Source organism: Capricornis sumatraensis, chromosome 2, assembly GCF_032405125.1.
Source record: "Capricornis sumatraensis isolate serow.1 chromosome 2, serow.2, whole genome shotgun sequence".
NCBI lineage: Eukaryota > Metazoa > Chordata > Mammalia > Artiodactyla > Bovidae > Capricornis > Capricornis sumatraensis.
Window position 1 is genome coordinate 15,206,433 of NC_091070.1, and position 13,900 is coordinate 15,220,332.

General features: G+C 50.5%; 1 protein-coding gene across 1 annotated transcript in view; it reads right to left on the bottom strand.

Moving 5' to 3' along the window:
- ESRRB (estrogen related receptor beta) overlaps positions 1-13,399 on the bottom strand; it is a 113,156-nt gene extending 99,757 nt beyond the window's left edge. The window contains exon 1 of the mRNA XM_068965276.1: positions 13,328-13,399. Coding sequence (XP_068821377.1) covers positions 13,328-13,377 — 50 coding nt within the window. The 5' untranslated portion in view covers positions 13,378-13,399. The remainder of the gene's footprint in view (positions 1-13,327) is intronic.
- Positions 13,400-13,900: the final 501 nt, after the last annotated feature.

The following is a 13,900-nucleotide window of genomic DNA, read 5'->3' on the forward strand; positions in this document are numbered from 1 at the left end:
CGACGTAGGTACTGAACTGAACAACAACCAAGTGAGTTTTGAGTACTTATTACCTTTGTTTATAAGGCAATGTATTCACTAGTGAGTTTATATAATTTCAGTTTTAATAATGATTGTGTTTAACAATCAGCTACAAAATTCCTGAAAATTTAATGCTCGACTCTCCTGAGCCAGTTTGAGCTGGTTCCGCCACACTACTGGGGCCAGGATTTAGACTCAGTCAGTCTGGAGCCAGAGCATTCCCTCCTACTCATTACACTACACTGCCCCCAAGAAGGGCACAGAGGTCCACCTAGCCAGGTCTGCCCTCATCCATCAACAGGGCAATAGCTTCTGCGGGGCCAGGGCCCTCCTGGCACTGTTGCTCCCAGAGCCACCTACTTCCCTCTTATGCCCCCAGAATGCCCCTTTACCTGTACCTGATCTCCCTAGATTAACCCCGCCAGCATGCATCAAACACCTACTCCATGCCAGGTGCTGCTCTAGGCAGTGGGCACGGAGAGGAAGCTGGTATTCCAGGGGCCGATGATGTAGTGGGGAAAGATAAGCAGAAATTCAAATCCAACAGACTACAACCCAGGCAGGGGCAGGGGCCAGACTGTCGCTGCAAAAAGAGAGATCCCTTCCCCCCGGGAAGGGTCAGGGATGGCTTCATCAAGAGGGCAACATATGAGCAGGGTTTTAAACGCTAAATAGAAAGTCGCCCGGCAGACTGAGGGCTGGAGATATCCAACAGTACAAAGAGGGGAGAGCAGACCTGAAGTGTCCATTTAGATAGACGTCAGCCATTAAAAAAAAGAATGAAATAATCCCATTTATGGCAACACGGATGGACCTAGAGACTGTCACACTAAGTGAACTAAGTCAAACGGAGAAAGACAAATGGCATACAATATCACTTATGTGTGAAATATGACACAGGTGAGCTTATTTACAAAACAGAAACAGACTCACGGACATAGAAAACAAGCCTATGATTCCTGAAGGGGGAATGGGGAGTCGAAAACAAAAAAAAAGAAAAAAAAAACAGACAGAGGTGTTGTCCAGGCTGAGGAGGGGACTGGACAATGAGAGAGAGGCGGAGGGACTGGAAACAGGCCCTGCGTCCTGGCCGGGGGTCTCTGCCTCAGTGGAGGGCGAGGCAAGGAACACACAGGGAGAACTGATCCGGAGGACGATGCCTCAGCTCTATCTTGCGTGTGCTGGTGGGAGGCCCACCCAGGAGCCCAAGCTGGACACAAGAGTAGGATCCTGAGATTCAGACTTAGGAGTTACTAGAGAGCAGGTGATGAGAGAACGGGGGAGGGCTTGAGACGGGAGAGAATACGGCTTCAGCATATGTTGATGACGGACTCAGAGGAAGGCGTGAGCCTCTGGAGGCTGCCCACGGTCTCTGGAGGATGAGGTCAGGAAGACCCAAAGTTCCTTTCTCCAGCTTTCCTTTCCGCCCGTGGCCCATGACACAGACTGAGGGCATGGGGGGTAGGAACAAGGTCCAATTCACCGTGGGCCTTCGGCCTCTGCCTTTTTGGAATAAGCCATGTACAGTTTTCCTCTTCTGCCTCCTCTCCAAACCTTACGTGTGTGTCCGACCCACACAGTTAAGAAGGGGTGGTCTGAAAGCTGGAGTTAGAAAGCTAAAACTCTAGACCCAGTGGGTGACGCGTAACACGTGTAACACTGGTTAGACTGCAGGGACACAGCAAGCCAGCCCCTGAGCAAATCCCAGCTTTGTCAGCTGTGTGACCTTGGGCAAGTGACCTAGCATCTCTGTACCTTAGTTTCCTTCCCTGTGAAATGGGGATGGTAACAGGACCTAGTTCCTATTCTCCGATTAACCCCAATAGGGTTATTGTGAGGAGGCAGTGAGTTAACACATGAAATGAAACGATGGTACGACAAAGCCTGGTACCCAGTAAGTGCTCAATGAATGTTAACAACGGTTACTATTACTATTATTACAATTGTCCACCTCTGACTCTGCAGTTTATTTTCAGCTCTCTCCTCTTCCCCAAGACTTTTCTTCCAGCAAATCCTAAAATGATCCCCAGGGAGTCAGATATCTTAGAGAGGAGAATTTGAACAGCAAGTGTCAATCATGCTCTGAAAATAGTGCTGGCCTTGGTGGTTCTGCACTTCCAGCAGCTGGAGGGAGGGCTTTCCTCGGGCTGAGTGAGGCCTGAGCACTGCCCAGCCTGTCTGGAGGTCACAGCAAGCCGTGCAGGTGGTGAGCATCCTGCATGTGTTCACGTGCATAGCGGGAGGTCATTGGCATACCAGACTAGGAAGTGACTACAGTGCTAAAAAGTGCGGAGTGTGGCTCCAAAAGGCAGTTCTGAAACCAGGGCTTCTTTCTGAAGCCGGGGTTCTGCACCCAGTCCTCTAGGATCCTGCGTTTCTACAGGTTCACCTTCTAGCATCCTCCACATTCCATCCCACCCTCAGGAGGCTCTGTAGTGGGACAGTCACCCATGAGATGCAGTGCCATTTATGGCCTGCAGGGGGCTCTAGAGCTCTTCCATTCCCCATACTCTGGGTGGTGAGGGTACCAGGCTTAAAACAATGGTTGTGTTTCCCGGACTGAACCACTATGCTGCCCTGGGAGGTAGGCGAAGAAAAGCTGGGGTTTGCTGGTCCCCCGTTGGTGCGTCCCAGTTCACGCATGCCCTCAACCTGCTGTATCAGGTTCGGCCGTTGTCCTTGTTACATTACCACCTAGCACTGAACTGGGCTGTTTCCTCCACACGCACTTAGGGGATGTCTCCAAAGGGCCAGCCTCCTGTCCCTGTGTGGGAAGGCAGGAAGAGGTTGTTGCTGCTTTGGCCTTCAAGGTGCCGCAAGTGTAGCTTCCAATTGCTGGGGTGTCAGCTTCTAGTAATCCAGTCCCTCGACCTGCTTGTCCGAGAAACATCGTGCAGAGACAAGTTCCCTAAAAGTCTCTGCGTAATTACCCTGTTCCTCCCCAAAGCAACACTCAGTAGCTCTGGGTGCTACGCTAGAAGACCTCATTCAGCAGACGTGTTTACCTGATTGCTGCTCTATCAATATATTTGGATGACGGAAACGACCTGTACCCACTAACGTCTAAGGACATGACCAACCTAACAAGTTAATGTCGGCAAAAAGTTAAAGATAGTCATTTAAAATACAGTTTGAAAAAACTGCATATAATCGTTCTTTGAAGCTTTGTCAAAAGTAGAAAAAAAAAATAAGGGTAATGTGTTTCTTGATCAGATCAGTTTAAGAAAAACACTCATGGATAGGGTTGCCAGATTTAGCAAATATCACATGGGACATACTTATACTAAAAAAAATATTTGTTGTTTATCTAAAATTCAAATGCAACCAAGGGTCCTGTATTTTACTGGGCAACTTTACCCACAGTCCAAGGATAGAGGGATTCATTCAGAGGAAATTTCCTATTCACCACCTTGGGTCCCAAGTCATAATTCCTTCTATAATCCCCTTGTGTTACATATGGAAACCCAAGCCACATTGATCGCATTAAACCAAGTAATCAATTCAAGCACCCCAATCTCGCTCCTGAGTAGGAAGGACTCTCATTGTGAAGTTGTATCAAAGAAATGAAAAGTAACTCCCAATAGATAACATCAAAAAATTAATAAGAACATCAAACTCTTAATGTACACCCACTATGTGCCTGACACTTGTGAATTACCTCTGTTTAATCTTCACAGCCACCCTGGGAGGTAGATCCTATTCTGGAAACTAAAAGAGTATCTACAAGTCTAATTTCAGTACTTCTGCCAAAGGCATGTAAATTTCTGGTCAATTACTTCCCAGGGAAAGAAAGGGGAGGGAAACAGACAGACTCCACTCCATCAACAAACCGGCTTATTCATAATGCAAAGCCGGGTCTGTTGCTATTGATGATGAGCCACTTCCACAGGAAACTGTCTTAATGTCAATGAATTATCACTGATTTGTATGGGACTGTGGGAGAGACTTGGGTGGGCAACCCCTGTAACAACCTTCAGTAAGTTGGCCTCACAATTGAGGAAGACGTGTTACCCTTCGGGATAATAAACAGCTCATTTGCTGTGACTAAAGGCACACTCAAGCCACCCCGAACACTCGGTGACAATGACATGCAGATTCCAAATGTTCTCTGTAAGAAAAAACACCCTTTCTCCTAATCCTTCTTAAACTCAACAAGACTGATTGGTTTTTATTATTCATGAATTAATTTTTTACTCAGGGTCCAACAAGGGAATTGAAGCTATAACGTTTCTCACCGATGGAGTGGGGGAAGAAAGCAGATCTCAGCCTGAGCAGCACAGCAAGAGTGTTGCTGGGATTCCTTGTGGGGCAGGACGTCTTGTTTGTTAAATCAGATAATAATCAATTAATAACCCAAAGCTTTGGGTTGTTGGGTATTTGGGCGGGGTGGAAATTGAGTAAGAATATTGAAGTAGAAAAAATTACAGACAGTCCTGGGACCTTGGTATATTCAGGTGGCTCCGATTATGTTTGGCTGATACTATTAGGCTGGTGTCTGAGGCTGTCTCCTATTTCCAAGGCACACAAACAAAAAAGGGGGGGCAGGGATGAGAGAGGAAATAACAAAGGCCAAGCCAATTTCAAAAGTAATGCATAGATGAGCAGTTTGCATGTGAGCAGGTTCAGGTCCGGGTATCGCCATGAAAAGTCACAAAAGGGTCACAGGGATCCAGAGGGGTTGGCTTCCGGACACCCTCCCTCCGATCTTTGCATCCAGGGAGCAGGCTGGGGTACCCAGGAACAGAGACAGAAAGCCCTGGGAGACGCTGAACGGCCGAGAAGGCGATCAAGGGTGGCAAGGTGACTTTGCCTCTCTCTTCACCCAGCTCTGTTCCCAGCTATTCACATGTGCCAAGTCATAACCCCCTTGTCCTCTGTGTGCCTTTGGTCTGCAAACTTCTCCTGAGATCGCAGTCAGAGGACCTAAGGAACACTGGGGACAAGGAGAGGCAGAGCATGGCATGGACCTCAGGTGATCGTGACAGGAGGGTCAGAATCCTTTACAAGAAACATCTCTGCCTTCCCAGTTCAAAGGCAACACACCCGGCATTTCTCAAGGGGGCTGTGTGTCGAATACTGTATTCTCCTTTACCGTCTGTTCATATTTCAGACACCAGGCATTTTCTTTGCCCCTGGATGAATTTAGACATGCAAACCTGAAGCCTTGGCATGTTATGCTTGCAGAAAAACATTGACGTTTGGAGGCAAGACACAGCAACCCTCATCCAGTTACTATGAGGGCATGGTTATAAGAACTGCTTGGCGCTTTTGGGGAAGAAAAAGCTGCAAGCTGTTATTACTGTTATAATTATTACAACCATCGCATTCTTGCTATCACTTCTGTGAAAGCGGTGTTCTTTCTGCCAAAGCTTGTTAGCCTGACTGCTTAGGTAGACAATGTCAACATACCCAAGGGACAAATGACAAAGAGTGAGGCTACAGGAAAAGGATAGATACTGCACTCTGCATGCGGGCTGAAGAGATGTCTCACCATCAAAAGGAATGTTTCCTCCCGATCGATTAGGATGGCAAAATCAAAAGCATACACCAGCTCATTCACTCACATCACCAGGATTCCAAACTAGAGCTCCAAGTGTGAGGAAGTGAGGTGAGAGACGGGAGAGATGGAGAAGTTGGCTTCGAATAAAGTGTGGGGCATCCTGATAGCCTCTCACCGGTACCTCCTCGGGTAACAGACAATCAGCCTGGAATGTGCTTTCAACAGGAGGTTTTACCCTCTTTGCTTTCCCCACCAAATGCAACCAGTGGGTCAAGGTCTTGATGGCTGAAGTAGAATGAGGTGACCCGTAACAGCCATTCTGCTTTGGGACTTCTCTCAACTAACCATGCTCAGCACCTCAAAACAGTTCCAACACACCCGAACACTCACACACACATACTTACACACACGCTGAGGTAGACACACACACACATATACACACACACACCCTATAGTCCTTCCTCTAAAACATATAAAACCAAAGAGGGATGAAACGTAAACCAGAGCAAGCTGGAATGAAAATAGAGGGAAAACCTAAGTAAAGACAAAGGAAAATGTTGAATTCAAAGATATGAGAGAATTTCATTGGAAACATCACCCTTCACATCCTCAACCCCCCAACTACAGCGTTTCCTTAGGACTGTTCTTGTTCTCTGTCTTTCGGAAACCAAGAACACAGGGAAAGACCAGTGATGCTCAAAAACCTTTTGCTGGGTATCTTTTTAAAAATACAAGCCAGGTAAAAACACCCAAAACATAAATGTAAGTAAATATAATACTTTACGAATTGTATAACAAGAAAAGGAAAAAACATTATGAATGTAAGCTATTTTAAGCAGTTAAAAAAAATAAAGTTAAAATAACCCTTAGCATTGGGGTTTTGAAACTCACAGCTTCCTAGATAGGAAGACTTGACTCTAATTGGGCACTTGACATTCGTGCAATTTTAATGCAGTGTTTCAGTAAACACTGATGGTCAGGCGTGAGGCTGGCTGCTACTGTAATTGGCAGGAGAGGATTCTGATATAGTTTAAAATGAAAATTGATCACATTTAAAACCAGGAGATAAAAACAAAAGCTTGTTGGACTTTGTTTAACTGCCTTTTGACCTCTGGATGAAATGACATTGAGAAACAAAATAACATTATCCAGAAAACCATTCCCAGAAAAGGCTCATTCCCGGGGACACTGAATGACAGTGTTGAAAAGACGAATATTTTTAAAGTCAAAAGGAACAGAGGAGAGAAATTTAAAGGCAAGCGGGTGGGGGGCGAAGAGGAAGAGAAGGAAAACAAAATTCTTTGGGACTAAAACGTATGTAGGTTAAAAAGCACAGCAAATGAAGATGAAAAAACAATTATGTCTCTAACCCCCAGGAAAACTTTTATTTGGAGCTTATTTTAACCCGAGACCACACAATCCTGAATTTAAGGCATTTAGCCAATAGATTTTTTTTTCCTAACCTCATCCAGTTTCATATCGAAAGTCCCATGAGCAAATGAAAACCAGTCTGATTTTCCTTGACGTAAGAACACATTTGACCTTTAGCGATAAGACTGTCGATGGCCATATCCAGGGAGAGAAGGGTTAGCCGGGGACCTGGGGAAGAACTGCCTGCCTCTTTGAGTGTGACCATCTGTTCTCCGGGAGAAGGGCAGCCTGGCTTGCTCGCCCTCTCCGGGGTCTGCCAGCCCTACCCAGGCCCAGAAAACTGAAGAGAGCCTCTTAGGAAAGACTGAACTCCTCCAATGGCAGGGACAGCCAGCCCTGTTGGGTCGCTCTGGGCTCCCTCCCACACCACGGAAAAATCCCAAGGCGCACAGCCCCTTGCTGGAATGTGGCCACAGCCTGACCTCAATCCAGGCAAGGGGTAAAAGGCAGGCCAGCAGGGGACGGGTTGAAACAGCAGAGCTCCTCGTCTCCCATCTGAAAGGGGAGCCCCGCTGTGGCTCTCACACACGTGCACACACAGACACTTTCCTAGGAACGGACGCAGCTTTTGATGCTTCCAGGTTTGGAGACATCCTCTGTATCAGGGGGGTTAAAGGCAACAAAAAAGGGCTTGACACTCCCTTAAGCCAATGCTTATAAGTAGAGGGGCTATTAAAGTCCTCTCTGTTCTAATCCTGATCCTCCAGAAAGGCACTCTAGGTAGGCAGACACATCAGTGCACTCGCAGGAGGGGTGGGGGGCTGGGGCCATACAGGGGCTAAGTTTCCTACTTGTCTGATTCGTCAGTGTCTTTTGCTGGGTGGTCGATTGTGGCGGTGGAGGGGGGTGGGGTAGTCTCTGCTCCCAAGGACAAATTGAGCCCGTGTTTTCCTACAGTCTGCCCCCCACACAAGTCGAGAGTGAGGGCACCCCCGCAGAACCTGGGAGCCAGCTGGCAGTCACAAGGTACAAGGAGGCGCTTCCAGAGCCCTGCTTCCCCCAGCGAAGCCCCCAGAGCCACTGACCAGCATGCACCCACAGTCTTCCAGTGACCTCCTTCCAGTGTGGCCCAGGGAGTATGCCAGAAAATGCTCCAGCCTGCCAAAGGGGGGGAGCGGGTCACACTGTCACAAGTGGTAAGGGTCACGTGCCCAGTGGCCTAGGGAAGAAATACGCCCCCAGTGACTGACCTCTCCCAGGCACTGCCCTGACAACCTCTCCCAGAAAGCAGTCTGCCCCCCCCCTCCCCACCCCCTTCCCCGGGACAGCCCTGCCATTATCAGGGAAAGGTCAGCAGCCTCACTAGAGGTGGGGGGAGCGTGTGTGGGTGGGTGGGCGTGCTGACCCAGGAAGGGTTAATCTGCTGGCCAGCCAGCACAGGGGTCACTCTGGTGTGCAGAGAAGTTGAGCATCCCAGTCCCCCAGAGCTGGACTGCTAATTACATTTGCAATTATAAACACCGCAACCTCCCTGTGCAGGGACCTGGCCACACCAGAGGATGGGACAACCAGGATGTGAGCCTGCTGCAGGCCACGCTAGCCACACTAGGGGACACCGGGGGCAGTAGAAGCCCTTGGGGCCCGTGGACCCTTCCTCCGAGGAATGATCACGCATATGACAGTTCCCCGGAGGTCCAGTGCTGCTGGGCCTGAGAAAGGGGACGGTCAGCAAAGAGGAAGTCCAATCAGGGGTCACCAGCACTTGGACCTTTGGTTTATCCCTAGAAGTCAGCAAACGGCCCCAAGGGCAGGAGGTGAGCTCAGATTTGCCTGCTTCCAGTCCATTCTCCAGCTGAGCCCTTCGGGGCTTCCTGGCCTGGTCTGTGGACCCTCTGCTGGTGCCCCACACATCCTCTGGGAACCATGGCCACGGTGGAGGACATTGGAGGCTCAGCACTCAAGCTGTGCATTCCCTAGGGGACTGTTCGGCCAAAAGCCACCCAGCTTCAAGCCAGAAGCTCCCAGCAAAGCTGGGAGGAGTCCTGACAAATTCTGGGCAGGCCTCCTGGTCAAGCTGGAAGAGACTGGGAGGACTGGAGCTTGCAGAGACACAGGGCTGAACGATGGCCGGTAGGTGTGAAAAGGCACCAGCCTGGGGTGTTCAGGGTGTGGGCTGGAGTTGACTTTGAAGGAGTGGATTAGGCTCAGCATCTCTGCTATTCTGTCCTTGTAAACGAGAACTACAAACAAATAAGATTGAGAAAACCACCTAAAGCCTCTGGAAGACGCGTTCTAGGGAAGGGCGCTGCAGAACCGGGTCGAAAGCACCTCGGCTCTTGTCTAAATGTTTGACTGAACTCGCTTTCTTTTTGAATCCTGCTCATTCACACAGCCAGCTCCATCTCCCACCCCTCATGCACACACGCTGGCGATGTCTCTCCACCCCACACCTTCCTTTGGCCTGCCAGACTTGTACAGGGCTTCCCAGTTCCTGTGCTCAAAAGAAGCTGGGCATTTTGTAGAGGACTGAGGAAGGAGGCAAACTCTCACTGAGTTTAGATTATCTTAAAATTAAAAAAAGAAAAGAAAGCATCTGGCAATATGTCCCGTTATCAGGAACACGAATCAAGCAGACAGAGTCACAAGGGCCCCCTGGGCTAGAGCCGGGACACTCCGAGAAGGCAGGGTTATGACATGAAATCTCTATCACAGCCTCTTCCCTCGCAGAGCTTTCCCCGAAAGTCCCCTCTGTCTCTCCTCTCCCGGACTAAATGGAATATGTATTGATTCCTCCAAATCAATAGAATGAAAAGGTTCTTGTTTGGTGGGTCAGTCTGTTTCTTCATATACGTTTGTTTAAGAAACATCTTTTTCATATGTTCCAATTGTTGGTAAAAATCGAGGACTGTTTCTAAAATGGAGTTGCGGAAATAAGCTCCGAAAGGAAATTTCCAGTTGATGTCCAGATCTCAGTCAGCTGGAAAGGGCCTTGCCCAGGACTGGGGCCCTCTTATTTCCTGCTAAGCTTGTCGCCCTCAGGCCTGAACGACGAGCCCATCCTCTTCCACAGCAGCCCATACCTTCCAGAGGGGGCTACAGACACTGAAAGGTTTATTTCCTAGAGCCCCTCCCTCAGAAAACCAAGATGAATGTCCTCCTGCTGATTTATTTTTAAATGTAGCATTAAAAATTAATTCCCCCCTTTGTTTTTCTCTGGGTCACTGATTCTGAATTACCATGTGGCATTTTTCCTATGTGTGAACCCACATATTTTACCTTTGGGACAGTTTGTTTTCTGTTTCTTTAACATCAGCAAAGTGGTCATCGGATGGTGGGTGACGAAGCCACCCCTCCCCACCCCCAGCTCCCCGGATTATCTGCCGAGGATCTCCATCGGGTCCGTCCCTGACGCATTTGTACACAGGCCCACACAAGCCAGCACGCTCACTCCGACTCTGGCTGATTATATATGTACATAAAATATTGATTAGAAATGGTAATGGAGTCACCTACAGGATTGGCTACAGGAAAATGAAAATGAAGGAGAGAAAGGTATGAAGGTCCTGGTGTATCTGTGTGTGTGTGTGTGTGTGTGTGTGTGTGTATTTCTCACCCAGAAAGTGAAAATAACACTAAAATATTAAAGATCACTCTTTGTATATTAGCAGGTGAAAGGGAAGTCTGGGGAGTTCTTCCTCGCTGGACTGTGGTCCCTGCGCCCTTGGGTTTTTTTCAAGTCCGGGGATGTCAACTAAGGCAAACAGGTAGAAACTATCCGTACAGACCACTCGAACCCACCCACTCTTGTATATGTTCCCAGAGAAACCTAGGCACCATAAGGGATGGACTCATTCTATCGTCCTTCCAACAAACCAAAGAATGCCGTCCTGCGTCTTGTCACTTTGCTACCAGGGGGGCTCTAAAGCTACTTGTTGTGAAGCAGAGAAACACCAAGGGGTGGTGGTCAGAAAGCTGCCTCCCCCAACAGCAGCCTCCGACCTCTACAAGCTTGTCCTTGGCAATTCTGTACGCCAGTAACCATCGCAGAGGTACGCCTTCTCCAGGAGGCACGCACCTGTGTGCGGGGCCCGGCTCACTAACGCTTGGACTGCTGCCCAGCAGGTTTGGGGCTCTGAGAAACGCCATCTCACCGGGATGCTTAGATCCTCCGTAGAAGCAGCAGGCACGTTTCTGGCTTTTCCTGTGCCCCATGGAGTGAGAGGCTAATTCTTTGCAAAAACAAACAAACAAAAACAGGAAGGCTAGGGAGTCCAAATCCAAATCACTATCAGGCTTACTTTGTAATTGATTTCCACTTCAAACCCTTCCCAGACACGCAGGACCTCGGCTACCTCATTCCCCTTTGCCGCTTCCCTGACATTCCTTCTTTGCCCATATTTCTCCTCAAACTCAAGCCAGGGTTGCCGTCAACTCGATGAATTACCCAGCTGCTAAATCCCCCATCTCTCCTTGCTTTCCTGGTCAACATAATCAAAAGATGTACTCCCCCCATACAAAATTTCATATTTATTGACTGTGACTTGAGCCAGGGACAAATACATAGATATTTCAAGCTCAACTAAAGAAGTCACCTCTGGAGAGAAGAAAACTAAATAATTTAAATATCCAATATTTGTCATACTTGGTAATTTTATGTGAGGAAATGCCCCACAAGCATCATACACAGTTCACAGTCTCACCCACCCGGGAGGTTTCTTTGGGGGCTCCCCCTCCCTTATGGAGAGAGCACCAAAGTGTGAAACGGGCCCCCACTCCAACTGTACCAGCCATACAAGCTGGGCTCAGTGTAACCTTTAAAGAGAATTAAAAGCCACTTTTCACACTGATGGAAATCTGAATCCAAGATCCCCCTCATCTCCTAATCCAGTCGCCTCCTTCTGACACTCTGTTTCAATTCTGTTGGCACCTAAAGGACCCTCTGCCCAAGGAAACCCCAAAACTGGAATCAAAAAGGTCAGCGTGGAGGCTGGACCCTGCGGTAGCCCCCCAGGAGACGCTGCTGTGAAGTTGCCTTCTCTCTCACGCGCGGTCCACCTGGGGTGGAGGTATTCTGTTCAGCGTGGGGCGTAATCACACTTACTGGGACCCCACGTTATTCAGAGTATTGTTTAGGGATGTCGTGGTTTCTGGGAGGAGGGGGTGGTACAAAAAACGAAAGGATGACTGAAGGAGAACTGACTTTGGCAGTTCAGCTTGCTTCAGGGGGGCGGGAAAAAAGAGGAGGAAGAATAGCAAGAAGTTAAGCAAATTCACGAGAATCTAGAGTTTTCATTGTAGTATTATCTGAAGCCTTCCGGGGGAACCACTCGGAGTGCGCCCACACCCAGACGCCCCGACACCTGCCCGGAGAGCAGCGGCGCCTGGAGCGCCCGCGGGGAGCCGGGGACAGGTGCCTGGGGAGGACGATCGCGGAGGGCCCTGGGAGGGGAACGGCGGGCGGCCGGAGCAGGACCGCGCGAAGTCAAGGATGGTGGCGCGGGGCAGCGTTCCACCGTTTGGGGGATCAGTTGTGCGCTTCCTCACTCCGCGCACTCGGCAAGCTGCCCAAGTCCAGGGACCTGCGGTTACCCGGTGTCTAGCCCTGCAGCCCCCGCTGGCCACCCGCGCGCACGCGACTCAGACCACCCCAGGTTCCAGGGAGGCGAGCGCAAAGCCGCCCCGGGGCACGGAAATTACCCGGCACCGCCTCGCCTAAAGCCGCGAACCAACTTTGCCTCCGCTGCAGCGTCCAGCCGATTGTCCCCACTCCTGGCGGGAGGCGGGCATCCCGTGGCGGGGCATGCGAGGAGCTGTCTTACCCCGCCGCGCCGCCCGCACCCCTGGGGGCGGGGGGCGGGGGGAACTTGGGTCCACCGCGCCGCGTGCGCGCCCTCGAGGAGCCGCTCTGGGACCGCAGCGTGGGACTGCGCTCGCCGCCCAGTTTCCAAACCTGCACTGCACGTTCAGTTTCGCCCCCTTGCGCGGACCGTTTCTGGTCCCCCGTATGAAAATAAACATTAAAGTCAAAGCGCCCGCAGGGACGCTTTCCCGAGTGGAGACGGGACATCCTTGAGATATTCCCGCACCTGTTCTGGGCTCGCTCCTCCCCATTCCACAGAAACTCGAATATTTTCTCCCCGCTGGGGACGATCGGAGTGAATAAGAAAAGCTCTGCTCTTACCTAAGAGTGAGGGTTTGTCAAAACGGGCGGGGGGGGGGGCGGTGAGGGAAAAGTTAGAGTCGGGTTCACCCCCAGAAGGAAACCCAGAAAAGTGTGCGGTTTTCCGCTTCCGACGTCCCCCCCAAGTGCCCTCACCTCGCCCCCGCCCCGGGGTCCCTGCCACTTCAAGAATGCCTAGAAGAACTGCGACACTCAAGACAGAGACGGCCGGACAGGCAGAAGGACAGACACAGACGGAGAAGCCGAGCACCTACTGGTTGTGGTAGCCGAGGGGGTCAGGGACGCAGAGTTCGGACACGTCCATCAGTCCCGTTTTAGCATTCCCAGTTGGTAGAGAAAAGGCGGCGGGGAGATCACGCGGAAGAGCGAGTGAAGGGCACCGGCGAGGTGCGAGTCCGGGCAGGGGCACGGTGAGCCGGCCGAGGCGGAGTGGGTGGATGGAAGCGCCGCGGCGGGGCGCGAGGGAGGCCGAGAGCCTTGCGCGCCCAGCCCAGCGCTCCCGCACTCGGGCACACACTCCTGGGCGGGCAGAGGGGATGCGAAGCGGTGGAGGCGGCTCGGGCACCAGAGACCTGGAGCCCACTAACCCTACTGTAGCTTTAAGGCTGGGAGACTGATGTATGGTTTGGCTCCTATTGGCTATCTCTCAGGGGCTGGACTTAAAGTGACAGAATCGAGCTGGGGTGGGGGGAGGGGGGTGAGCCAGAGAGACTTCAATGGAACCAGGCGCTCGCGCGAGGTCCCCACCTCCGGAGGAGTAGGAGAACTGTGCTGTAGAGCCGCAAGGCCTGTCCTCTCGCCATTAAAGAAAAAAAAAATGTTTTTTT